Source organism: Melospiza melodia, chromosome 2 (genome assembly GCF_035770615.1).
Source record: "Melospiza melodia melodia isolate bMelMel2 chromosome 2, bMelMel2.pri, whole genome shotgun sequence".
In the NCBI taxonomy this organism is placed as follows: Eukaryota; Metazoa; Chordata; class Aves; order Passeriformes; family Passerellidae; genus Melospiza; species Melospiza melodia.
Genome location: NC_086195.1, coordinates 124,124,337 through 124,150,345, shown reverse-complemented (window position 1 = coordinate 124,150,345; position 26,009 = coordinate 124,124,337). Strand labels below are relative to the sequence as shown.

Here is a 26,009-nt window from a genome sequence, read left to right as displayed (position 1 = left end):
GACTTCAACACCCCACAGGCTCGCGGATCACTCTGGAAGGCATGAGGGGAATGGAGGAGAGGGGATTGTGGAAAATGCTCTTCCTCCCCTCTTTTTTTTCCCCTCTGCACAGCTGATTAATCAATCAACCTCATCTGCCCAGTCTACCCAGTCTTCATGACCAAATAGAAAATGGTTATAGAGTGCATATATCATTTCTATAATGCTTTGTTCCCTCAGTATGTTTGCCACAACTTCTTGAGACCAATCAGGCAGATCAGTGAGATGATGATTGCCTTTGATATAATTGAATATAAAATATAATTGAATTTTTTAAAAAAAGTGATTTGAATAACACAAGTCTACATTTAGCACTAGAGGCTAAAGTATGTGCTACAGAAGCTTCATCCACGCAGGTATTTGTATTCTGTGGGTGATTACTGTTGTCAGCAAGGGCAGTGAGGGCTGAAGGAAAGAGCAGCCAACATTTTAACAAACAAGTATCTTCTGCATGGTTTTAGTACCACATATTCCAAGATCCTGCTTTTTACTTTGAGGTGATGGCAAAAGAAACTGCTGTCCAGAGATCAGATACGGACTGATATTTCAATTGAATGGTTTACAATGACAGGAATTGTTTTCTATAATAATATTGCACAACTTTTAAGAAGAGTACTAATGTGTGATTCATAAAAGGGATTTTATTGGCCTGCTCAATACTCAAAGAGGAGAAGATTTCCCATTTGGGCTTAAAGTGTTCTCAAGGTTTTGACAAATTGTGTAAAATAATCAAACTTAATTCCTTATGACTAATCAAATCAAACTACATTCACTTTAATTCTGTAGGAGTGCCTCAATTCAGGGGTTTACTGCTTTATTTCCCTTTTAACACCCTTAGTTAATTCATATGAACATTTTAGAGAATTGCTTTATAGAGAACGCCTATACATTAATTTCTCTCTCATTATTAATCATTAAACCATTTCATTACTGTCCCAAGAGTATTCAAACTTCACAACACCACACCCTTTTCAGGGTCTTTTGCTTCATTTTGGAATATCTGCAGTGCACCTTAAACCACTGAGAGAAGTATCATTGTAGTAGTAAAAGTAGTAGTAGTAGTAGGTAGTAGTGGTAATGGTGGTTGTAGTTAGAAGGAAAATTTAAATGTGGCCTAGAATTACAAGGAGAAGATGATCCTTGGGATAATTCAAAAAATCACAGTAGAATTACATTACTGTAGAGTTGAAATTCCAGAGATTAAGGAGCAGAAATTATTAAATTTTATACTCCAAAACCAGGAATTATTTGCATGGGTGTCTAATTCCTAAACAGGTAAACTTGTATTTTTACTTCATTACAAATGCAAACTTCACTCTGATATGCTGTTTTTCCCATATACTGTTTTCCACAGTATTACCAATCACAAAATCAGTATCTGCATGATACTGATCAGTATCTGTTATCTGCTTCTGTATAATCTGTATAATCAGTATCTGTTATCTCTTTGTTTTGACTGGAGCTTCAGGAGAAATAAGATTGTTGAAGACCTCATGCTCCTTCCTTGGGGATTTCTGCGGTCTTTTCAATTTCTTTTTGGCTTGCTGATTTGCTCTCTACCACCAGAACGTCCAAATTAGATAAAAACAGATAAACAGATAAAACAGAAATGCAGCACCTGCCTGAGAGCAGTCTGCACTGCTTACCTGTTTGACCGCGTACAGGAGGCGCCCGTAGCAGTACATCATGACCAGCACGGGCACAGCCAAGCAGAAGATGAACAGACAGATGATGTAGGACGTGGACTCGGCCGACTCTGAGGACCAGCGTACTGAACAGCTCGTGCCTGCACCTTCTACCCCGTAACTGCTCCAACCAAGCAGAGGTGGCACGGTCCAGACCAAGGAATAAATCCAAGAACCACCAACAGCCAGCAGAGCCTTGCGGAAATCATCGCTGCGCTTGTGGCACAGGGTGAGAGTGCTGTAGCGCTCGTAGGACAGCACGGCCAGGGAGATCAGCGACACCACACCTGCAATGAACCCAGCATTAGAAATGCTCACTTCCATTATTTTGCGTGTATCCATTCCAAGTCCCAAGAAAGCAGATGGTTTTTTTGGTTATTATGCGTTTGAAGCAACAGTGAAAACTATTTCCATTATTCTCTATATGTTAATCCTCACTGCTCCTGGTGGCTCTGTCCTTCCTGTCAAATTTTGTTTAACTCAGATTTATCTTACATTGGAAGACTTTTATACTTGACAGATATTCATCTTCTAGTCAGGTTTTCAGCTTTATCTGTTTTAGTATTACTCAGGAGAAATCCATTTTCTATCTGAGCGAATAAAATGGTGAAAGATTCCCTTGATAAAAACTATTCAACTTTTTAAATCCATGAGCATTTTAAAATAGTGTATTGACTTTTACAGGGAAAAAAAATGCCATATATTTAAGACTGGGAGTCTGAAAGTGAAAGAAGCTTTTGCTTCTTTTGCTCTCCCCATCAGCTAGATGAACCTTCAGTTTTGACCACTCATATGTGGAAAAAACAGACAACCACATCATGACTGAGATATGGCAAGCTGCAACTTTATTTACATACATATTACACAATCAGTTTTAAAAGTGATTTAGGTCAATATTAAGCCCTAGGTGTCATAAACCCATTGTATCTTGCAGAGGAAGACTTTAAAATTCTGGTTGTAGGATATTTCCATTCTCTTTTTCAAGTTTTAGCAGCCAAGCCCCTCTTCAAAACTCTATGGGTTTTCATGGTAGATTCTTAGTCACAGCTCAATGGAGAGGGGTTTATTATTTCCTATGGTTTTCTTCTCCTTGCAGCTTCCTTCAAATTCTGTGTGACAAAACACTGGATACCACTCCCAGGACTTATGGCAGAAGGAACTTGTTTGAAGAGCTTTAAAACCATATTTTAAAACCATATTTTCCAATATGCTTTCCAGTCCCCTTCCTTTTGCTCCTGTAAGAAGAAAAACCTGAATAGATCAATGTCAGTCCAGCTCTCCATGAGTTTTTTCTTGATCTTTGCTATTAGCAGCAGCCAACTATACAGCAGCACTGAGATATATAGCCTGCCAAAATTCTCTGCTTTTGAGTGGTACCTACTCCCAGCAAATGGGTTAAAAGGAAAGGTGTTCTTCAGGGCAATCCATAGCTGTAATCCATTTTCCCCATTTAACTGTCAGCTTCTCCTATAGCTGTTTCCCTGGCACGGAATAGAGGTGAGTCAGAGACTTCCCTTGGGAATAGCACTACTCCATCCTTTACCTGGGAATGAAACCCACACACAGACCCACACAGGGCACAGTGGGATATTTTCCCCAGGCACAGCATTTTGCTCCACTTTTCCTTACAATTCAGTGACTCATTTCTGAGTTAACTGGATGCAGGCACAGCTATTTCTGTCATGCTGACAATTTGCAGTTACTTAATGCAGAGCTGGGGAGGCAAAGGACCCATGGGAAATGCAAGCACTGCTTGCTGCAATAGGATGCTTTATTTCTCAGGAGGAAAGAAAGCAAAAGGGTGTGAGGAGAAGGCAACTTTTGAAGAAGAAATGTCTTTCTTGTTACAAGAGTCTACTAAATTATTTTCTGTACATTACTAGGAGGTCAGTCCTAAAGAGTAGATACATTTACAGTTGTAATAGCTCCACTAAATTCAGGTGACTTATAAACTTGCTTTAAAGCTAGGCTGCTTTAGAGACAGGGAGACTTTCTCACCATCCCTCACCTAATCTGATTTCCTACATAACACCACTCTTGAAAGCCCTTGGACTCGAAAGCAAAGAATCTACTACTGTCTTCATGCTCCCAGCCCACACTTAATTATTTTCACTTTCTTAGCATTGCTGCTTTCCATATTTTTATCTGCTTGACTAAAGAGCTCCTCTCTATCAAAAACATTTAGCTCATGTAGGCATCTAAGGCAAAAATCCAGATTTTATATTTGAAACCTAGGCCTCTCTGTCAGGTGTTACAGATCTATTTCTGTTCTTTAGATTAGACAATCATGGACTAACAGAAAACTGTCTCAGGAACAAGAAATCTCTCCCTTCCCAGCTGGGTGCTGTACAGCAAGGATCTATTGTTCTCACTGTACCTCTGATGCCAATTGAGACTGCATTTTCCCTACTTTGACGAGATAGCAAGTGAGCTGTACTTTTGTGGAGCATATCCTACATTCCTGCATGTGTGGGGCTGCCTAGAAAACCCAGACAGGATGTTCAGATTTCCCTAGCTTGGGGCCCTGATTCCTGGATTTCTGCTTTCACCGCTGGGCTCTCAGGTCCAGCCTGGCTGCCAGCTCTGCCTGCTCATCCCTGTGGCTGAGCCACTGCCCAGCAGCTTCTTCTGGTGTGTATTGTCATGATTTATGGCATCATTTACACCACAAATGCAGGATTACTTGTTTTCAGATGCAGAAAAGTTCTGTCTTACACCAGCATAGAATTAATGTTCAGATATTAAATTAGGATCGTGGTGATGTCAGTCAAGAATAAATCAAATATTAGCTATCAGACAAACACACAAAAGTTGCCTTTAAATTATAGAAAATAATTTTCTTCTCTATACAGAAGAAAATTAATGACATTTAATTGCAAATCTTGGCAGCACCCAATTCATCTTTGCTCACCATATTATTGAGTCCCACTGACATGACACCAACTACACTTTTCTCTGGAGGACAAAAATTGTAATTTATGGAATCCCAGACTGCAAAAGCTCATGAAAAAATTCCATTATTTTCATGTTCAGCACAGTAAGACTTCAAGGTTTGAACTTTTTAATAACACTACAATTAATACCACTACACACTGACTTCTATTACTTTCAAGACAAGGGAAAATGAGGAGTACACTGAAGAGGTAGTTCATAAGAGATAAAAGAATTCAACATTCTTTATGTGGTTCAAACTTAGTAAGTCCAACTAACTTTTCAGAAAAATTAGAATTACTTTGAAAGAACTGGTGCTTTGAAAGACAAAAACATAAATTCAAATCCAAAATCCAAATAAAAAATTAACAAGTACAAGTAGCTTTTTCCAACAGTGAGATACATTTGGTTCAACTGGCTGCGAGTAATTAAAGCACCTATTACCCAGGTGAGGAAGAAACAGGAACAACAGAGGCCACTGTAACCCTCTCTGTTTACTTTGTGTGACATTGGGCAGTGAACACAAAGTCACAAGACGTGCCCCAACAATGCAGCTCCATCCAGCCTTAGTGATGGAGGGCATTTCACCTTAACACAGAAGCCAAGACCGATCAAAACAATACTACATCAAGAGTAACCTTGTTGCAATGTTGGGAGAGAGCAGCTCCAGTGTCCCTGGTTGCTAAGAATATTTTCAGTTTTTTAATTAACAAAAAAACCCAACCAAACAGTTGGGTTTTTTTTTTAATCTCACTCTTTTATTAGTTCAATAACTGAATCCTAGAAATACACCACTATCCTTTCATCAATTATAACAGATACTCGTGTGTTGGACTGAAACAACATTGTTTCATAAAAAAAGGCAAAACCAGGTTTTGTGTTCAAAACTTAATTTAACAATGGCTGGAAATAAAATATGAGGATCAGGTGTACATGACCTGTCAGTTTGCAGTGAAGGAGCTGCCAGCAAAAAACCTGATGATTGCCTTGTCCTTTACATGCTTTTCTTGAGCACCCAGTGTCATCCTCTCCATAATTTTTCCAGGTACTGACTTTAGACTAACGGGCTTGTAGTTTCCTCAGCCCTTCCTCATGACCTTCTTGTAATCTGTTTTGGCTGAAGTGGAATAAAGCCTCCCAGTTTTCATTATGCCTCCTAGCTTTGCATACAGAGTTTTCTTAATGCCAGGTGCACTTAACAGTTGTGACCTTTGTTAGAAATCCTGCAGCTATCTGGTATTCTATTTTATGCACTATCTGTTGCAGTTGGAGGAACTAGTGAGAATCTCAGCTTAAAAACAAAACGCAATTAAATACTTTAGGATTGTCTCTAAAGAAAATACTTGAGTGCAATCTCCACAGCACTAACAACCAAAAAACAAATTAAAAAAATTAATGCAAGCTATAAAAAGAAGAAAATAATTGTAATTTTTTATGCCAATGTTTTATTTATTGAGTAATAACATTTATGACTGTGTAGACTGTGTATATTAATTTCAAATGAATAATTTTTTCTAGAATTGCAACAAAATTAGGTTCACAAATTGCAAATCTAAATGGAATTTGCTTCCAACAAACATTTAAAGCCTCAAGCTGATACCTAGACAAATAACTCCACAGGAGTCAATCATACTGAGAAATGTAATTTGCTCCCCCAACATTTCATGTACACATAGCAACAAAAATGAGATTCTCACTGAACAGTACTGAAAAATGTCAAAAATTCCTATACACAGATTGCATTACAGGAATAGATAATTATTCAAAAGTTAACCATGGAAATAAGTGACTTTGATACTAGCTGGGTGTGGAGCATAAACGTTTCTACATGGCAATTAGGTGCAGTGAGCAGAGTGCATGGAATTAAATTTCAAGTCATAAACCAGGACAGACATCTATTTATAGGGCTATCATCTGAGACATTATCTATTATTTATTTTTATTTAAGGATCTGTACATTTCTCCCTGGCAGCACAGCAGAGAGTATGCTGTAAAAGGCGCAGCAAATCATTACACTTTGTTCCCATGGGTTCTAGCTAAAAGTGTTACATTTTCTTATTCATTTTTGATGGTTTATGCTGTTCACTGATGTAGTAACTGGAAAGGAGATGCAGCTCACCCATGGTCTGGAGGCTATGAAAAACTGAGAATCCCAGGAATTCAGCCTACACTGGATCAATGTTTTGACTTCTAATTTAGACATATATGCCTCCTCAAATGGCCTCTAGGTCATTAGACTACATCATGGTTTGAGTCCTGGGACTTCCTGGAGCAGTCCTGATTACATGTGGAAAGGGATACCCTGCACTGTGGTCCAGTTAGCAACACTGGCTGCCAGGACAAGGTCAGGGTGATGGCCATTCCCATGCCCGGCACCACCTGGTTTCTCCAGATGAAGAAAAGCTGTTGGGCACTTTCTGCAGTCAGCACTCCTGTTCCCAAGCCTGAGACACTGAAAACCATGATGGACAAATCCCCCAAAAGCTGGATAATCTGTGCTGTGATGCCTGTTTTTTTCCCAGATCGCTGTGCTCCACTGGTTCAGTTCCATGCGACACGGCCGCTTTGAACTGTTCCGCCCTGCTCCGCCCGGCTCCACTCTGCTCCTTCTGGCTCACCTTGGCTGGAACCAGGCTCCCCTCCACCCCTCTGTTTCCTGCAGTTGCTTCCTGCCCCGCTGCTGCTTTTCAGCCCAGTGTCTTGGAGACAAGGCTGCCACTTTTTCAGAACCATGTCTCCAAGCCATGTCTTGGAGGAACTGGGAAGGGGACAGGCAGTGGCAACAGAGGACAGGGTCCACACAGCTGATCCCAGCAATCCCCCCAGTGAAGAGTGAGACAAAATGACACACTTCCAGGGGGGCATTCACCTTTTCTTTCCCCCAAAACCATACCTGCAGTGATGATGCAAGTGTTATGGAATAGCAACCTGGACACATCCAAACAGGGCGGAGCTGCACCCCCTCTCCACAGCCAGGACACCTGGGAAGGACAACATGCAGCTGGAAGTGCAAGAGGAACGTGAACCAGCAGCTGGGACCCACCAAAATTGCACCTTTCCTTTTGAAGTCAGGCCACCATGGACAGTGAACTCGGAGACACAGCAAGCAAGGAAGAGCACTGTGCTGGAATGACATTGGTAGAGATGGAACAGGAATGCTCTGGTCTCCACTTACAAATGCTGTGCTGTTTCTCTTAACAGGAGAAACAGGTAGGTCTCTCAGAGATTTTATGCATCACAACATAGCTATGTTCCCTTTTTTCTAGTTCCTCACTTTTCAGCTGCTAAATCTGCTGTTCCATTAGCTGGAGAATATGCTAAAAAGCTCTGTGGCACAATAAGATGGAGGAAGTAAGATGGAGATACACTCCAAGTTGAGAATATTGGGGAATCCTGTGCTGAAGTATTTTTCTGCTGTTTTTTGTGGATGATACCTTTCATTGTGCTTGCCCATGGACTTAAAGACAGAAGAATAGCACTAAGAAACAGGTCTCTTCAAATGAAGCCTCTTAATACCTCAAATCTCATGTTCTGAGCTTAATTAGAAGTTGTTCTACTGAATGGTGTTACATAAATATGTTATTGAGTTATACAAAGCTCATTTGATCAGTGACTCAGTACTGTTTTCAAGGGAAATAACTTTCCTGAATATAAATGAAAGCCTTTCTGATAGTTCTCTACAGAAATAAAATACTCCACACATTAAAATGAAACATAAAAAATTTAAGCAACTTAAAAGTCATGACATTTCCAACATATTTGTACTTCTGTATCTCCTTAGAAGTCTTTCTGAAAACATATCTCAGTATCATCTGCCAGGGACTATGCATGAAATACAATTTGTAGGTCTAGTATTCACAAGAGAGGTTTAGAAGCAGTGAGATGTAAAAAGAAAAGAAACAGTCTTTTTCTAATGGTTGCTTATTCTTCAGTTGCAATTCTGTTGCTCTGGGCCAAAGTATCTTACCCAACAATTGCCACAGCATCAGAGACTTTGTAGGAGCAATCCATTCTATCATCACCTTTGTTTCCATTTTCTATATACCACTCAACGTTAATGCTTATAAGTAAAACTCTTGGGCTCTGCTTCCATTAAAATCAATATATTTCTTCCACAAAACCACAGTGGTACTCACTTCAGTAGCTGCTCCCATCAGAGATGTCTTTGCAAGCAAGGAGGTAAGAATATTATAATGATAAAAGCAGAAACTTTCAAAAGTTGACTGATTGACTTGGTTTTCTCATAGCATATTTTCCTGGGGTGACTTCAAGATGCTGAATTGTATCCCCATTCATCTGTTTAGCCCAGTAAAAAGTTCTCCATCTTTAAAACTAGATCTGAGAGCAAAGGGAATGAGAAGGAAAAGCAGTGGAATTTTTTTCGCAGCTGTATTAAAAACACAGAGATAAGCAGTGCTCTCGGAGTTCTCTGCTCTGCAGATGGACAGGGAGTTTCCCCTTGCTGTTTTTCCTGGTTTTTCTCTCATTAGCTTAGGCCAGAAGGTTTTTTCGGAACTGTTCAGCCATTGTTCATCCGGGGAACACCAGGATTATCATCTGGGGCCCCCTCCAAGCTGCACAGGGCCTTGGTCACTGGACCCGAGCCCAGAGAGACTGAGAGAAAGGCAAGGACACCCCCACAACAAGGACTCTGAACTGCAAAAGGACTCTCTTTGAATTTGCCATCTCTTCAGGACAATGAGAGGTTCCACCATTTAATATTACTCACTTTCTCATGTTTGTGAATACTTTGCTTGTTGAATCAACAGTTTTTTTCCACTTTTCCTGAAGGAGATTTATGTCTCCCGAACTAGTGCGGGAAGGATTTGCTTGAATTTGCTTTCTAGAGGGACCCCTTTGGAGTTTTCCTCCCAAATTTGCCCTAAACCATGACACATATGAACTTTAGTAAAATATTAAAAACTTTTAAATCACAGCACCACAGAGGAAAAAAGAACAAAACCTTTTAATTGTTTAAATAAAAATTAAAATTCCATTTTGCCTTCTAACTCTGAGTCTTACGGTAGACATTTCATTGCTAGGGAAAAATATGTCGTATATAGTCTCTAGTGAGGTTCTGCAGGTTACACTTCTTTTCCCATTATACTGGAATTGCCAAAAAGTGGCAGCGAGAATGTTGATTGGTCTGGGAAATCTGGGATAGGCGGCCTGGAATGAAACAAGTGCAGTTAAATTGATAGAACACAGTTAAGTTAGATAGCAACTTTCATTGACAGTAGGGCTAGTGGGAAGGTACCATAAAATGAGCAAATCTGAGAGAGAAACACATGAGAGATTGTAAATATGGGATTTCACAAAATATTATTATCAAAGGTTCTAGTTTTTGTTGAGGGGGTTTGGTGTTTGGGTTTTGGGTTTTTTTTTTTTTTTCATTTTTTGTGATGAAAAACACAAATGAATATTCAGAAGGGATTCAAACAGGTCTGGAGAGTGGCAGACATAAATGGATACTGCTCCTTCTTCATTAAACCTCCAGAACTTTGTCCACTTTTCCCTTTTCTGTACCAAACAGAGTTAAGATGAATGGACTCAAAGTGAGGTCTGGGCTTGGAGGACAACCACCCAGTAGTAGTCTGACTTGCCTGAAGTTCAGTGAATAAAGAAATCACAGCAGAACTTTTATGATATAGCAAAACCACAACGTGAATATAACTGATAAGTTCAGGGCTAATATAAAGGATATGAACTTCAGAGGAGTGGATGGATGCCTCAAAAACAGACAGAGGCAGCTGAGAATGGGGTGTGCTTCAAAACACTATTGTCTTTATTTGGATATGCCTATTAAATATTTGTATGATAAACATAGAATAAATGGTCAAAAAATTAAATATTCTTTAATAGACTCTTATTCTAGTTGCTGCCACACACTAGTCATCAGAGCACAATTTCCTTTTGATATTCAATGCATTAAAAGAATTTCTGCTTATTTGAAATTGAGAAAATATTTCCCACAATAATTTGTTGAACGTTAGCAGTTACAACCATTTTCCAAATACAGGCTACCTCAGATATCAACTATTCAATTTGAATAGAAATAAATCCACCAATTGCCATTTATCTAATGCCTGCAATTATCTGTTCTCTTTCGCTAAGATGACTTGGAATCATGAGTCCATTAGAACAGACAATCATTCCCTTCTCCAAAGAAATATCTTCCTGCTTAACTCTAATGGGAGTCACAGTTTAAGATTGCACTTGAAAGAAATTACTGAAAAATCTCTGTTGGATCCAACCCTGCTGGGAGAAATATGACAATGAGTATTACTGGTCCTATTCAATAAATCTTTCTTGTTCTTTTCTCAATGGCCATTTCTCTGTTTCATCCTTTGTACAACATACCCTTTCCTTTGTGTTTGGTGGTGTCTTCAATACAGACAGCATGTATTACTTTTAATAGGAAAAAAAATATCTTGGGTTTTTCCTCTTTCTTTCCCCCTCCTTTTCTGAATTTTTAAAGGTGTTTATTTTGTGCTTTAAAGGTTGTCTTAATTTCTAAATGTATCTGGTGACTTAATGTGCATCACTGAGTACTAATATATTTTTCTGCAACGTTATTAATATGCCTATCCATCCAAACAACAAATTCCCGGCGGCATAAACAGTGCAAAGAATTCCCTTTTGCATCTCAATGATACCAGCATAGTACAGAAACATCCCTGAACGTTCACTTCTGTCTCACTTTCCGTATGTTGGGCAGGACCCCTCTGCATTCTGGAAAGCAGGCTGGCCCTGGCAAATTCAGCTTCCTGACTCGGCTGCCTCTATACCAGTGTACTTATTCTGCTGCCTTAAGGAATGGGAATAAGAAATGTCAGCACTAGATGGAGCTCATGTACAGCAACATCTCGGCAAAAATCTTTGGGGCTTGCGTGCACGAGAAAAGCAGGAATGGATGTGCAGCCCTGATGCAGCAGCAGGACGCTCTCAGGGCAGTCAGGTTCACTGCTGCACCCCCATGCCCACACCATCCTGGAGGGACCCCATCTCCTGCCAGGACTGCTCCTTTTGAAACCTGGGGGCATCCCCAGGACCTTCCTTCATGCCGAGGATGTGCGCAGCTGCAATACATCACATGCAGGCTCAGGGGGTTTCTGTATGTGGGACATGGCACCGAATCAGCTAAGAGGTGAAATGACAGGGTTAGCATCTGCTAGCCAGTGAGCCAAGTGTCCACCAGAGCACACAACCAACGTCCTTCCAATGAGCTCCTCCTTTTGCACTGAACCCAGCTGCTTATTTTTAATAATAAAGGTATATTTATAAAGATTTTCTATAATCTGGGGGGTTCCTTTGGCAGTCACCATTCCTAGGGGTGGAGCACACTACAAATACTAACTCTTCTGAGTCAAGTTTTTCAAAACGTCTGGCAGTCAAACTGGTTTTTATTCTAATTAGATATTAACTGGTTAATAAATAGTCATACCTGATACTATGAATGCAGTCTCAAAATATGATGACCAGGCTTTGAGCTGGCATTTTCTTGTGCAGCTTTACATCCCCACAATCTCACATGGTGTGGAGGTGAGCTGAAACACCAGAGAAGGCTGCTCCTGCCTCTATCCAAGATCACTGTGATGGCTGAAGGATGTGCAAAGAGGAAAAGCAGTATTCCCCACTCCTTAACCCCTCAAAAGGACCTCAAGGAGGAGATCTTTTCCTACATCCATTAAAAAATTAAATATAACCAATGCAGACAAAAATCCTTTGCAGTTCATTTTCACCCAACCAATAAGTCTAATCCTCAGCACTGGATAGATGGGTGGAAATTGCACTAGAAAGTGTAGCAGTGGAGGTGTGACATATTGGGACAAGTGTGGCTGTCATGGAGGGAAGCCATACCGTACTTAATACATACATATTTAATTCATCAGAGGTCCTTGACAGCGCCGATGCCTACTTGGATAAAACCTACCTGGATTTTCAAACAACTTTGACTAGCCCAAAGGCTTTTAAGGATAGTAAGCTGCCATTCAATAACAGAAGTCTTCATGTGAATGAATAAAGAAATAGAGGTAGGAAATAAAAAACAGGAGAAAAAAATTAGTTTTCTTAGTGAAAACTGTGGACACCAAAGTTCCCCATGGATCTGTCCTAGGCCCTGGGCTATTCATCACATTAATAAATGATCTGGAAAAGATGGGGAAAAGTGACAAGTTTTCTGATCGTACTACACAGAATAACTCAAAATCAACAAAAACTGACTGTGAAGTACTGCAGCACAGCCACGTGAAACAGAGCAATCGAGCAGATGAGATGCAGTACTGATGTGAACTGCCACTTGTGGAAGAAAACAGACCTGGCTTTAAATACACAGCAATTGTTTCTGACTTACTGTTCTGCAAAGAGAGTTATGATAGAGAACTTTACACAAACCACTTCCACTAAGCAGTAATGCTCAGCAACTTTTAGAAAAGCAAACATCAGGACTTATTAGAACAGGAAAACAGAGAAAAGAAAGAAAAGGTGAGCAGGGAAAGATTATTTAGTGTTTCCTAAAATAAGTAGGTTTTCAAATTAAATCACCATGTTGCAGACTCAGAATAAACAAATTAGAGAAGATACTTCTCTTTGCATAGTACATAGTTAGTACACAGTTAATAAGTAGAATTTCTTTATATATTATATTGTGCATACCAAAATTTTGCAGGTTTCCTGAGAGCAAGGGAATGGGAGATAAACACAGGAAGACCTAATAGATTCAAAAGTACTGCTTCAGGAAAGATAGGTGTCCCTACACCACAAATCACAGGCTGTGGTACTACATATTGGAAAAATATCATTGGATGCTGAAAATTATCCCAGCTTTAAGTTTACTATTCTAGAAGAATAGCTAGGCAAAATACCTTGAATGGCATATACTTGATATCTATACAAAAACACTTTGCAAGGCATAACTTATTGAAATGATAAGAAAAAACAATTACAGCTCAGTAAAAGGCTAATACCTATTGTATCTGATATCAGTATTTCTTTTCCAAAGGTCTGAGTGCGCACAACCCTAGAAAAGATATTAACTTGTAAAATTCTTACTCATTCTCAAATTCCATGTTGAACAGCACTTGGTGCACTGACCTGTAGAGAGAAACTGCTCCATGAAGCAAACCAGATGGTGATATGGTACTATCTACTGCTCTTATCTCAGTGTATATTAAGCTAAGGCTTTATCTTGCCTCATAACCTGCTTTCTACCCATTAGAAAGTCTATTTAAATTCTGACTGACATATTTATCTGGCAGCCTTTCATCCTACTCCTGTGATGTGGTCTTTGCCTCTCTCAAGGATATTAAATAGAAATACATTTTCAATTTTGACACATCCTCAGAATCAATCCTCAGAAGCAATCCTCAGAAGCAATCCTCAGAAAAATCATGCAGCCTCTGCTGGACCTTGGCCCTCTTGCACTGACACATGTTTTTTCTCTGAAAATTGAACAATTTAAAAACAGTGCAAAATTTCAAAGTTTGGATAAATTAGGGCAAACTGCTGTGATTTGTTATAAATTTGTTACATGGAGAAGAGTTACTTGGTGCACCACAGTCAGTGTACAGAACATATTGAAAACATATACACAAATGCCATGTACATACTCCACGCTTTTACTGAGAGGCAGGATCTGTAACTTGTCCTCGCTGCCATATTAACTCCTACCCTAGAGCTGTTTCTAGTTAACTCCTGCAGGGCTCACACTGAGGCAGACAGGGATGGGGATGGCCACCAGCCTCCCATGCAGTGCCTGCTCTGCTGCCAGCACTGCCGGGGAGAGCAGCGCCCACCCCGCTCTGCCTTGGGCTGCCTGCTGGGCACTGCCCAAACAGCTCGCCTAATTTCATTAGGGTGATTAAACGCTCACTCTAAAGAGGTCCCCTGGTAACCCCACAAACTGCCTGAACGCAGAACACAACCCCCAAACTGTAAATCTGGCAAACAATAATGCTTCAGCGTGCACATGCACATAAGGATTAAGTCTGACCGTTGTGTGTCCTAAAATTCTCATAAGGTCAAGTTCAACGGGATTATCTATGGTTTTGTAAAATTCATACCATTTCTCAGCTGAAAGCAAATCTTGCCAGATGTTAATGTGCTATTCCAGTACTCAGAGGTCTGTACTAGACTCAGACAACTCTTAGATATTGAGCAATAAAATGCCATATATGTGAATTGACTAATGGTTTTGAATTTTAGAAATCACCAAAGTCCTAATCTAAGCAAAGTTTTACATGGCTTTTGATTTGTAAACATGATTGATCTATTCCTTATGAAATTTTTTACAATCAAGTCTTCTTTTTGTTACCTTGTGTTCTGATAGCCACTTGGTCCCGAACAAATTTCTACTGTTATAAATCTCTACAAAAATAATTAAACATAAAGATTCTTTTGATTCATCTGAAGCCTGTTGACTTTAATTCCTTTGACTTTGATTCTTGCCATAGTTATCTACTATTTCTGCTCTTAATTGCATTAGTGAAACCAATAGAAACAAATAATAGGAGTAGGGGAAAGAAACAATAGAAGACATAATTGAAAACAACACTAGAAGATTAGAATGTCTGCCTCCAATAGAACACTGAGAAATAGATGTAGAGATTGCCAGCTTAGCCCAGTGAGTCTCTATCTTCCTGCTTTGTGGCTGCTATACTTTCTTAAGGAACAGCTGAAGTTTGTATCTGACCACAGGACAAGATTGTACTTCATCACATTGGAATCTTTGAAATAGACTTAAGAAACTGCAAATAGGAGAAGTAACATCATTTTACAACATGCTGGGAAGACTTGTTGGTGGAAATAGCCCAGAGCAATTGAGCCTGATGCTGATAGCCGGCACAAGAAACCTTCAGCTGAAGCAGGTGAAGTCAGGTGTAATGATAAAAAGATGGTACCCAGGTGACCTTGATAGAGGCCTTACCATCCAGACCATGGAGGGATGCCTGGGGAGTCAGCAGCCCCGGGAACCTGAGGTTTCACCCTTGCATGGGGTGATCCCCTGATTGCAGCCCCTGGTCCTCGCTGGGCCAGCACAGCATGGAGGGGAGAGAGGGGCAAACAGGTCCCACACTGCTCAGGAGGGAAAGCACAGGGACATCTCACAGAAATGGGATGGGGACATGTCATGGGGGTGAAATGCCTACTCAGAGTGGTACTCTGCATTTGCTGTCTGCAGATTCCAAATGTTCCTCCCGCCTGTATCAATTATGGGAAAATCTATAGCAGACAGAGGTAATTTTGAGTTAGTTTTAAAAAAGCCCAAACAATCCATAACAAAACCAAATCCACAAATCTCCCCAAATCCACAAATGTATTGGGAGGCATTTGGATTATTTAAGAAGTGAATCATGTTAGCTGAGAAATCCACAGAAGCAATTAAGTGGTCTGTGACTCAGTAGAGACGGAGTTTATTGACATTACTGAATCTTTAATTTCAGAAGCAGTTTCTCAGCTAGTGTGGATATGTAGAAAATCACAAATGTAAACAGAATACTTTCAGATTTCAAATAAACTTATTTTTCTTTTTTAGTGTCAGCACACTAATTTAACACAATTATTTTCTCACTTAATGCACTTTTAAAATTAGAAACATAGCAGCAACACTAACATAAAAAAGCCCCAAGTAATAGGAAAAAGAATACAAACCCTAATAATTACTTTTAAGTATGAAGTATTTGCCACAGCTGAGGGGAAAAAAAGAACTTTATCACCTATTATTATGTCATTATTTGGAACTGTGCCAATGGTTCTGTAGCCTTTTTATCACTGAAAGACTGTAAATTTCATTTGCTTACTGGACTGGAAGATTCTGCTTAAATGCTTCCTGAAAGGAAAAAGATATAGAAAATTAATGTCTTGAGTTAGGAAATGGTCACTAGGTGTATAACTTGGATGTGAACAGCCAAAGATGATACCCTTTCTCTGGCATACTTCAGGGGCTACAAAGGAAGCCTAAAAGTTTTCCAAAAAATAACTAATTCTGTTCAGATGTGTCAATATGTGGATGGTCTTAAAGTTCCTAGAGATTATTCAACACTGTTAAACACTAGAGATTATTAAACACTATTAAACACAATTAAACACTAGAGATTATTAAACACTATTAAACACAGAGTTAAAAAATATGATTTAATAGCCCTTCACAAGCAAAGTCCATTGCTCTCTAATATGGTTTTGACTGAATATTGCTTATTTACTGGCCTCTATTTTATTTCATTATACCCACCGAGGGACCAAAAAGCCAGCTACATTTTAATGACATATTTTTTCACATGTGTGTGACCTGACTACCAACAGAGTTGGTTTCTGCCTTTTCCTAAATTAAAAGAAAACCAACATCAGACATTGCCTTGTCTGGGTTAATACCATGACCCAGGATTAGGGAAAAGGGCCTGGAAATATCAACGATTAAACTCGAACTCTGGCAGAAATGCTGTTTCACCATCTCCAGCAGTGCTTATAGCCATGACCTTTTAGACTCAATTCACCATCAGGATAATTCTGCAAGAAATCCAACATAATCTTTGCCTTTACACTCTTGTTTGAGGTGTCCATGTGAACTGATGCTGTTTGTATATTTCTTTGCATAAAGTCTCCAGCATTCTGCAACCTGTGGCCATAACATAGAACCAAAAGTATACAACTGTACTGCAGGATGGCTGCCCAACTGGAAAGGATCAAACACTGGCAGAAATCTGTAGTCACTTGCACAGAAACAGACCTTGGGCACAAGCAGAACACTATTTTGCACTGACAGCTGACATCTGTACACAAAAAATGCCAAAGGGCTGATCAATTTCCTTACAGAATTCTTCTGTTCTTGTGTCCTTCTTTTCAGGGACATGCACACACACAAACTGTTGTCCAGCCTTCACTGTTATTATTTCTGCAGGTTTTTTGCTGTTTTCTTTTGTACAGGCATTAGGAAAACGGACTCTAAATTCTTGATCACACAACAGAACGTCAGAAAACATTAAGGATAGCAGCTGAGGGAAAAAATGTTTCCATCTACACGTGGCTGCTGGTGCAAACTGAGGGTACCTGAGGATGTTTTCAGAGCATTCTCCAGCTCCTGTTTGAGCCATTGCTTGAATTTCTGCAGTGGTGAAAGATGAGAGAGGGGAAGAGGAGGGAAGTCTGGGGGTTTTTAACCACAGGATCTTAACGCTGTTAGCATCAACAATTATAGTCTGCAACACCTTGTAAGTGGGTATATTGAATGACACTGCCCTGCTTTCCAGCTAGGGTAGAGTTAATTTCTTCTCAGTGGCTCTCACAGTACTATGTTTTCTATTCAGAATGAGAATGGTGTTGATAACACACCGATATTTTGGGGGTTTTTGCTAAATCATGTTTATCCTAGGTTTCTTTTCCTTGTCTCATGGTGTGCCAGTGAGGAGGTGCACAAATGAAACTGTGAGGGAGCATAGCTGGAACAGGTGACCAAACCAAAGGGATATTTCAGACCACAGAACAACATGCCCAGTATATAAGCTGAGAGGAGTTATCCAGAAAGGCAGCTGGTAAGGGTCTGACATTGATCAGCAGGTGGTGAGAAACTGCATTGTGCACCAATTTTTTTCCCCTCTTATATTGTCATAGCTGTTATTGTTTACCATTATTATTATTTATCTTCAATTATTAAACTGTTCTTATGTCAAGAAAAATTTTTGGTTTGATTCTCCTCCCCATTCCCCAGGGAGAAGAGAGGAGGGCTTGAGTAAGGGGCTGCACAGTGCTTCACCTCCAGCCCAGCACACATCTTGGGTGATACTCTGCTGTAACCAAGGCAAAATCTTCTCTTATCTCAAGAAGGTGTTAAAGTGCCTTCCAGAGTGAAGTCTCTGATTTCAGGAATAACATTCAAAGTAGGACATTAGGTTTTCCCTTTTCACTTTCTTTTTCAAGGCATGATTCCTTCTTTATCATGTTGTCCAAAAGTTTTGCCCAAGTTGTCTCCCTGCTTTAAGCATGTAAATTGAATGCAGAAGTCCAGTACTCATGCTCTACAAATTACCTGCAGAAAGGGCTGACATCATTTTCCCTACATTATGAATTTGAGATTGTAAAATTGGTAAGAGGACTAGGACAACTCTTCATGGAAACACATCAAACATCTTAAAAATGCTCATTCTAGCACAACTATTCTAGGCAATTTCAACTCTGTACAGTGTTTAATGCATATAGGAAACAGAAATTCCTGAAAACATCCTGGAAGAGGATACTGAAGTGGGGAGGGAACTATAAGCAAAAGTAGGAAAATTAGAAAAAGAAAAAAGAAGTAATAAACACCCCATTTTTGAGGATCATCTCATGACTTCAGAGAGGTACAGAGCAGGTATCCACCCCTGAGCTTGGGTTCCTTTCATAGTCCATGGAGATAATGGGTGCATGGAGGACACATCTCATATCTTCCTGAAGAGAACATCTCAAATGTGTTGAACAGTGTGCATGCTAGCAGTACAGATCTGGTTTACTATTGCTTATAAAAAAGCCTTGGGGATTGGAAAATGTCTGGTTTTAGTCAGACGATTCCCATCTGTCTCTAAGTGGTTGAGCATTTCATTTTTTCCAAGTAGGTATGGCCCTGAGAAGTGTATTTAATAATATACACTTTCCTCATTGATTAGTTATTTAAATAAAAAAGTATAGCAGGCTAACTTTGGTTTCTCTAAAAGAGGAGATGCCAAAAGAGGAATTCAGATTACATATCTTCTTAATAACTACTTTTGTACTTTTGTTTACTATAAAAATCTAATACATATCAAGTGATGGAAATTACGTAGAAAAATTCAGGATAAACTGTCAACGGTTACACTGTATTAAAATAACTAAATCACTCTAGGCCATGACAGCATTTCTCCTTTTTTTTTTTTTTTTTTTTAGCTAAAGAGACCGTAAACACTTTTGACTCATTCCCATGAGTCAGGCACTGGTTTTCTCCTCTCTCTGTTTGAACCCGCAGATCATTTCTGATACTGATCAGCTACTGAGGAAAGCTTGCATGGGTCACAATGACTGCAGGCATAACAGAGTCTGTGCACTTCAAACAGAGAATGTTTTAAGGATCTGTTGCAGAACTGTTTTCCTAAGCAATACTGATTAGCTGTGCTTGCTACCAGCTTTATGTATAGAAATATCACCTTTAATGCCATCCCAAGCCCACCAGGAAAGGAGCAATCAATGATGAGTGGGCAGGTAAGGAGCTGCTAAGAGTGGTTTCTCACTGGGAGATGAGTACTTGCTGCATCAAAGCTCAAAAACCATCAGATGAGCTCTTGCAGGATCAAGCCAAGTGAGATGGTGTCTTTTATGTGGAAAAAACCCCATATCTTTTCACAGAAGAGTTGTTTATTACATCTCAGATCTCAGCTGCATCCCATAAACAGAGAGTTTCCAGTATGTCAGAAGTTTATGCTCTAAATGAAACTACCTTAGTTTAATGCAGTGAGTCTAAGACACAGCATATAAAACCAAGGTAAAATACTAAGAAGAAAAATTATTTGTTTATGATCACGAGGCAGCTGAACTTTAAAGCAAAACCATGAGCAGGCCCATTTCTCATTCATTGTGCTCTCTGGCAGTTTACAAGGGAATAAATCAATAATAGCTTTAATATGACTGAAAAGATTATCTACCCACTGAGTTGAGTACAGGGTTTCTAAAAAGGCTGAAGTCCTCATTTAGGTATGACCTTGAATTATCAATGGACATTAGGACACATCTACATGCCTTACTTCAGTTCAAACAGGACTGCAGCCCTCTGCTGCACCCAGGACTGACAGGATGCTGTGTGGGAAGACACAGACACCAAGTCACACAGATTTTGTATGACACAGGCATCTCTGGCTCCTCTAGAATGGTGATGTTCTTTTACACAACACTAATCAGAATTCATTTTTTACAATGAAATATTGGAAACAACTTCTTGGCCAAGCTGCCAGGTATTTTAAGCACCATTAAGGTTAAGAAAGAGAAAAACAACCAGCTGAAAACAACAGCTGAGTTCAACAGGCACAAAAATTTCCCTGCTAGTAATGTGCCTTGGAACTTTTCCAGCATTAGAATCTAGTGTTGGATTTCTGTAGCCAGAGACAGCTTTGTCTTTCTCATGTGTATCAATCTACTTAATATTTAATCCTAATATGACATGGCATAGAGTAGTGGTTCTAAAAATGAACTCCAGGAGTTCAAATTGTCAAATTCTGCCTGTCCTACATGTTTGGGAAGTTTACATTAGTCCAAGTATCTTGAGAAAAGAAAATTTTTTTTGAAAGTTTGCATCTGTCCAGAGAGTTGAAATGTTTAATAAGGCACTGTGCAGATATTACATGTGAGATGGTCAAAACTGCAAGACAAACCTAATCTTAGGATGGCATGTCACTTCCTGTGTATGTGGTCTCTATGGGAGTGCCTTAAAAATATACATTTTTCCTAAATTAAAATCTAATGCTTAGTAATTTCATGATATATTTAACCATCCTTTTTTTCACCTTGCCTGCAAAGTTTACTGAGAGTTCAGCTGTGAAAATAGATCCTGTCCCTGTGTCACTTTCCGTGTTTGCTTAAATGTATAACCATGAGCCTGTCGAACCATGATGAAGTGGTGTGTAATGGCAGCAAATTTTAAAAATCCATCCATTTCCCCAACTCAGTGACATGTGCAATTTCCACTGCAGTGACCTACTTAAAAGAGCTGCAATCAAGGACGAGCACCAGGTCAAAATCCTTTACTCTGGGAACAGACCATGCTGTTTCTCCTCTAGCTCCATTCCTGGTGCTTCCCCATATCAAGACCCAACAGCTTATACTTCCAAAGCAGATCTCACAGTATTTAATTTTCTCCTTAATATCCCCATTACATGCTTATTGATCAGCATCTGCACTTCCCATTGGCTTCCAAACCTTGTGCTTTCCACATATGGTTTGAAACCACAAAGCAGATATAGGGATAGCAGCAAGTAATTAAACCAAAAAACTACACTTTGTCCATCATTTTCCTCCCCTGGTGGTCATTCTTGGGTCATGTTTTTTCAGTGCCTGGGATAGGAAATGAATTGCCTGGTAAACAGCTTACTCAATTTCCCACTAGGTGACATCAACGTACGTGGCACTGTCAATACCGCTGGGAGAGGAATCAGAAGTGTTCTGCAGATCACCTCCCAGGCATGTGATTTTTTAAAAAGTGATCTCTCACCTTGTGCTCACATTTGAAACAAATCCCAGCTTTCTACTGTCACTCCCTCAGGTTTCATCCAAGCCACAGACCTGAAGGATAACACCTTCACTCTCCATGTGGTTTAAAACACAAAGGAGGCTTTCACCTTATCATAAAACAAGTGGGAGGGGTGGGAAATGACCTTCAAATTACAGTCCTGCTAGAAGATTTGCAAGAATGAAGTGCATTTATAAATATTTTAACAATTTGAATCTGGCTTATGTGTGTCTTAGAGATCATGAAATAATCACCAAGTCATGAAGATTAGTTACCTGCCTAAAGTTTCTTCATGATTTAGAAAAATACTGCAGTTAGAAAAAGAAACAAAAAAAAAAAAAAAAAAAAAAACAGTAACAGTGCATATCTTCATTATCTTCATTTAGTACAAGAAAGTGCAATTCTAGTGGGGCCACTGAACTTAGAGCATCACAGAACCATCAAGCTTGTAAGGGATCTTCAAGATTATCTAGTCCAACCAGCAACCCAGCACCACCATCATTACCCCAAAACCATATTCCTAAACACTTAGCATCATTAACACTTAACATCATTAACAGTATGTTCCTATACTGTTATTTGTCCTAGAAGGATCATCTACCCCATTACAAAAATAACCCCAAACAGATAAGAATGTTGAAGCATTTCCTCTTACCAACCTTGATGCTGAACTTCCATTCATCTTAATTACCTTTCCTATTACACAGCTCTTTTCTGAATCTTAGTGCCCTTTCTCTTATCTTTGGTGGGCCAAAATCAGACATGAGGTTCCATCAAGGACAGAAAGCTAATTTTTTAGCTAATAAATGTATGAGATTTTTTTAGGAATAGCTAAAGAGTGAATAATTATATTTATCAGAAGATAAAATTTGTTTGTAAGGACACATAAATATTAGGCAATCCTCTACTGGTATTTGCTTTTACTCATGCTATATCCTAATCAATATTGTTTATTTATAACTCTGCAAGCAAACTTTTTCATTATGCCCTTTATACACTCTAATGAGAGAACATATATGAGTGTTGCAAGACTTTCACATGAACTATGCACAGTTTAATAACTACCTGCATTTAGGTAGTTATTAAATATCAGCTTCCCAGGATACCCCATTGACAGTACCAACATCACTCAGAGGAGCTGAGGTCACTTTTGTCATTCTGGGTTTTGCTGTTTTGTTTGCTTGTGTGTTCCTTGATGATCTAATCAATTTTAAGAATCACAGCAGAAACTATCACATGAAAACAGGTATCACAATAGCACAGAAATCTGCACTCCTGCCATGCATCCAATTCATGTAGATCTGACTTTGAAGAATTGTTCCACAAACAGAATACCCTGGCAGAAACTAACCCATTTGCAGGTTTAATTCCACGGTCAGTGAAATGGTAACTCACATGTATTCAGACAGGAGCCAGCAGGCTCAAAAGGGCACCTTTAACATACCATTTTTCTAAGCCCTTGAACACCTACCTCTTTTTAGCCCTCTCTTCAAATATTATTCCTCCCTCCCATTAGTAAATAATAAGAAGAAAGCTCAAAGTATGGAGAAAAGAAACAGTCCTGGCTTCTTTCTGTCTGAGAAAACTACTTACAGAAATACTGGAATATATAAAACAAACAAAAATGGAAATGAAACCTGGAAGGAGACATGTCATTCTGCTCAGCACAGACCAAACTGAAAACAACTTACCAAAACAAGGTACTCTTGACCATAAAGTCTATTTTTGGATGGCCAAAGTACTCATATGTTACAAGCATTCCTAACTCCTGAGACTTCACTTTGTGCAAAGCAGCAGTTTCCCAGAGGAAGCTGCCAGGATGAGTCAATGGTCATGAGTGGAACACACATATGAGGAAAGGACAGGTACCAGAGACACACCATTGGAAGCAGCAAAGAGTTTATAATTCAGGTTCAGAATGTGTGTTTGCATTCAGCACCTGATTTCACATCAATAGCTGTTGGGAGCACTTCTTGGGTCAAGGGGCCTACACAGGACATGCTGCCATCCAGGGCTGGAGAAGAGCCAGGAATGCCTTTGTCCTGTCCTTGTGGCCTGAAGGCACCAAAGCAAGGATGCAGAGCAAGAGGGAGCTGTGGCAAATCCTCTGGTCTGGGTTAGATAAGGATCACACCTAGACATGCACCCACAGGCCAGTTCATGCTTTAGTGGATCTTTTTATGAATGTAGGAATAAATGAAGAAAGGGTCATTGCTTGGTGATGCCACAGGCCTCATCCTTGGAGGGATGAAGGCTGCCCTCTGACTGTTCATTGTCCTTTATCTTCTTTTAATTAAAAAAATCCAGTTACAACACTTGCATCTAGCAGTGCAAAAGATAGTGGCAAAAATATTTTGTCTGGACAGGAGAGCAACACTGAACACTTTTCCCATCACTTCTGGCAAATCTATTCCTGCAACTTAATTTTCTACTAAAGCTGCAAGCCAAATATTTTGCTTTGCAAAACAGAAATCATCTGATAAGAACTCACTACTATCTGGGACATGAGTAATTCATATTATAGATTGAGAGATAATTAAACATGGTAAATATAGTACTTTCAGGAGACTTTGCTCATAACAGAAACCACACTGAGGGACCTGCAGTTCAGCAATGGCACAGATTTTCCTGAAAAAGAGGGAAGTATTATATATGTTCATACACTTAAACTCTCTCCAGTGGCTTGCTTTTTTTTAGATTCCATTTTTAGCTCTTAAGAAATAAGTAATTTTGAAGAATGAAATATGTTAGGAAATATTTATTAGACCTAAGCTACTCTTTCATAAAGTCTTTTTTTTTTAATGTTTTAAACTGTGCAGATCACTTATGCTTGACCATAACAAGGCAACAAGACGATCCTTCTGTTCAACACAGAAGAGCATTTAGCTCCCTAATCATGTTGCTTAGTGCATCAGTGCTAAAAAGAATAGCAAAGAATCATCATTGAACTCTTACCAAAGCAGGAATTGACAAAGCCATACCACCTACAAGCATGGTCCCCTCCGATCCATTTGCCACGGATGTTGGAGACAAAACTGAGGGTAGTGCCCGAGATGCACACTAACATGTCACTGACACTGATGTTCAGGAGAAGCATGTTGACTGGGTTACGCAGGGTTTTAAACTTGCAGAAGAGGATGAGGACAATCAAGTTATTCAAGAAACCAAAAAACAAGATTAATCCAAGAAAAACAGCCACTACTGTGTGCCCACTTCGTGAGAGTCCAGCCCTCGGCTCAAGAGGATGTGCAGGTGCACCAAAGCTCAGGTTATACATCCAAGTGTGGTTCATTTCGGACTCTGTCACGGATCAGTGAGGGCAGAGATGCTGGGTGCCCTTTGCTGAAGCAGTTTCCCAGAAGTCATTCCATCACAGATTAAATCCTCTCAGGAGCCTTGTCATCTTCACTCAGATGAGGCATCTCTTTGATGGTTATGCAGGTGTGAAACACTGTATTGCAGCACAGGACTATTTTCCTGCACTGTGTCTTTCCAGGGGTCTGCTCTGCAGTAACTCCAGGGCAACAGAATCAAGTGAAAAATCACCTCAAATTCATCTTTCTTGCTTAAACCTAGGATAATAGTAGGTGATCTTTTTTAATGTTCAAAATGGAAGATATCTTAAAAAGATGCTTCAGCATGGTCTCCTCCTTCAGAGCAAAGGACAGCCCTATCAAAGGCAGCTACCCTCCTTTCCTCTGACTATGGGTGTCCTTCTGAAAACACAGAAAAAACAAATAGTTAAAACCAAACAACTTTTTCCACACAAAAACCAAAAAATAAGTGCATCGTTTATTAACAGCTCCTCCTGTTTTGAACTGTAACAAATATCTCTCATTTTCAGTTTTTACTCTGATTTTTAACAGAAACATCAGTTTGTTTACATTTCCTTGGATGTTTTAAGCAATTTTTCCCTAGCTCACAGTTTAGCATGGAGAAGGTTGTTTGCACCTTCCTAGCAGAGTTCCTCATGTGAGAAAATGCATGCTGAAACTTATCTTTTGCATCAGCTTCCCAGAGGAAGAACTCTATCTTCCTTCACATTAAGTCAATCTACACCAAATTAAGTTTAATTCTTGGCTTGACCTTAATTAAAATGATGACACTTTTAGGAGGAGAAGGTATTTCTTTACCCA

The 26,009-nt window shown here is 39.5% G+C and overlaps 1 protein-coding gene across 1 annotated transcript in view; it reads right to left on the bottom strand.

The window, feature by feature from the left end:
• LOC134414782 (pinopsin-like) overlaps positions 1 to 25,554 on the bottom strand; it is a 70,745-nt gene extending 45,191 nt beyond the window's left edge. Inside the window, exons 1-2 of the mRNA XM_063149859.1 lie at positions 24,829 to 25,554; positions 1,686 to 2,011 (exon numbers count right to left, since the gene is read on the bottom strand). Of these exons, the coding sequence (XP_063005929.1) occupies positions 1,686 to 2,011; positions 24,829 to 25,165 (663 nt within the window). The 5' untranslated portion in view covers positions 25,166 to 25,554. The remainder of the gene's footprint in view (positions 1 to 1,685; positions 2,012 to 24,828) is intronic.
• Between the last annotated feature and the right edge of the window lie 455 nt (positions 25,555 to 26,009).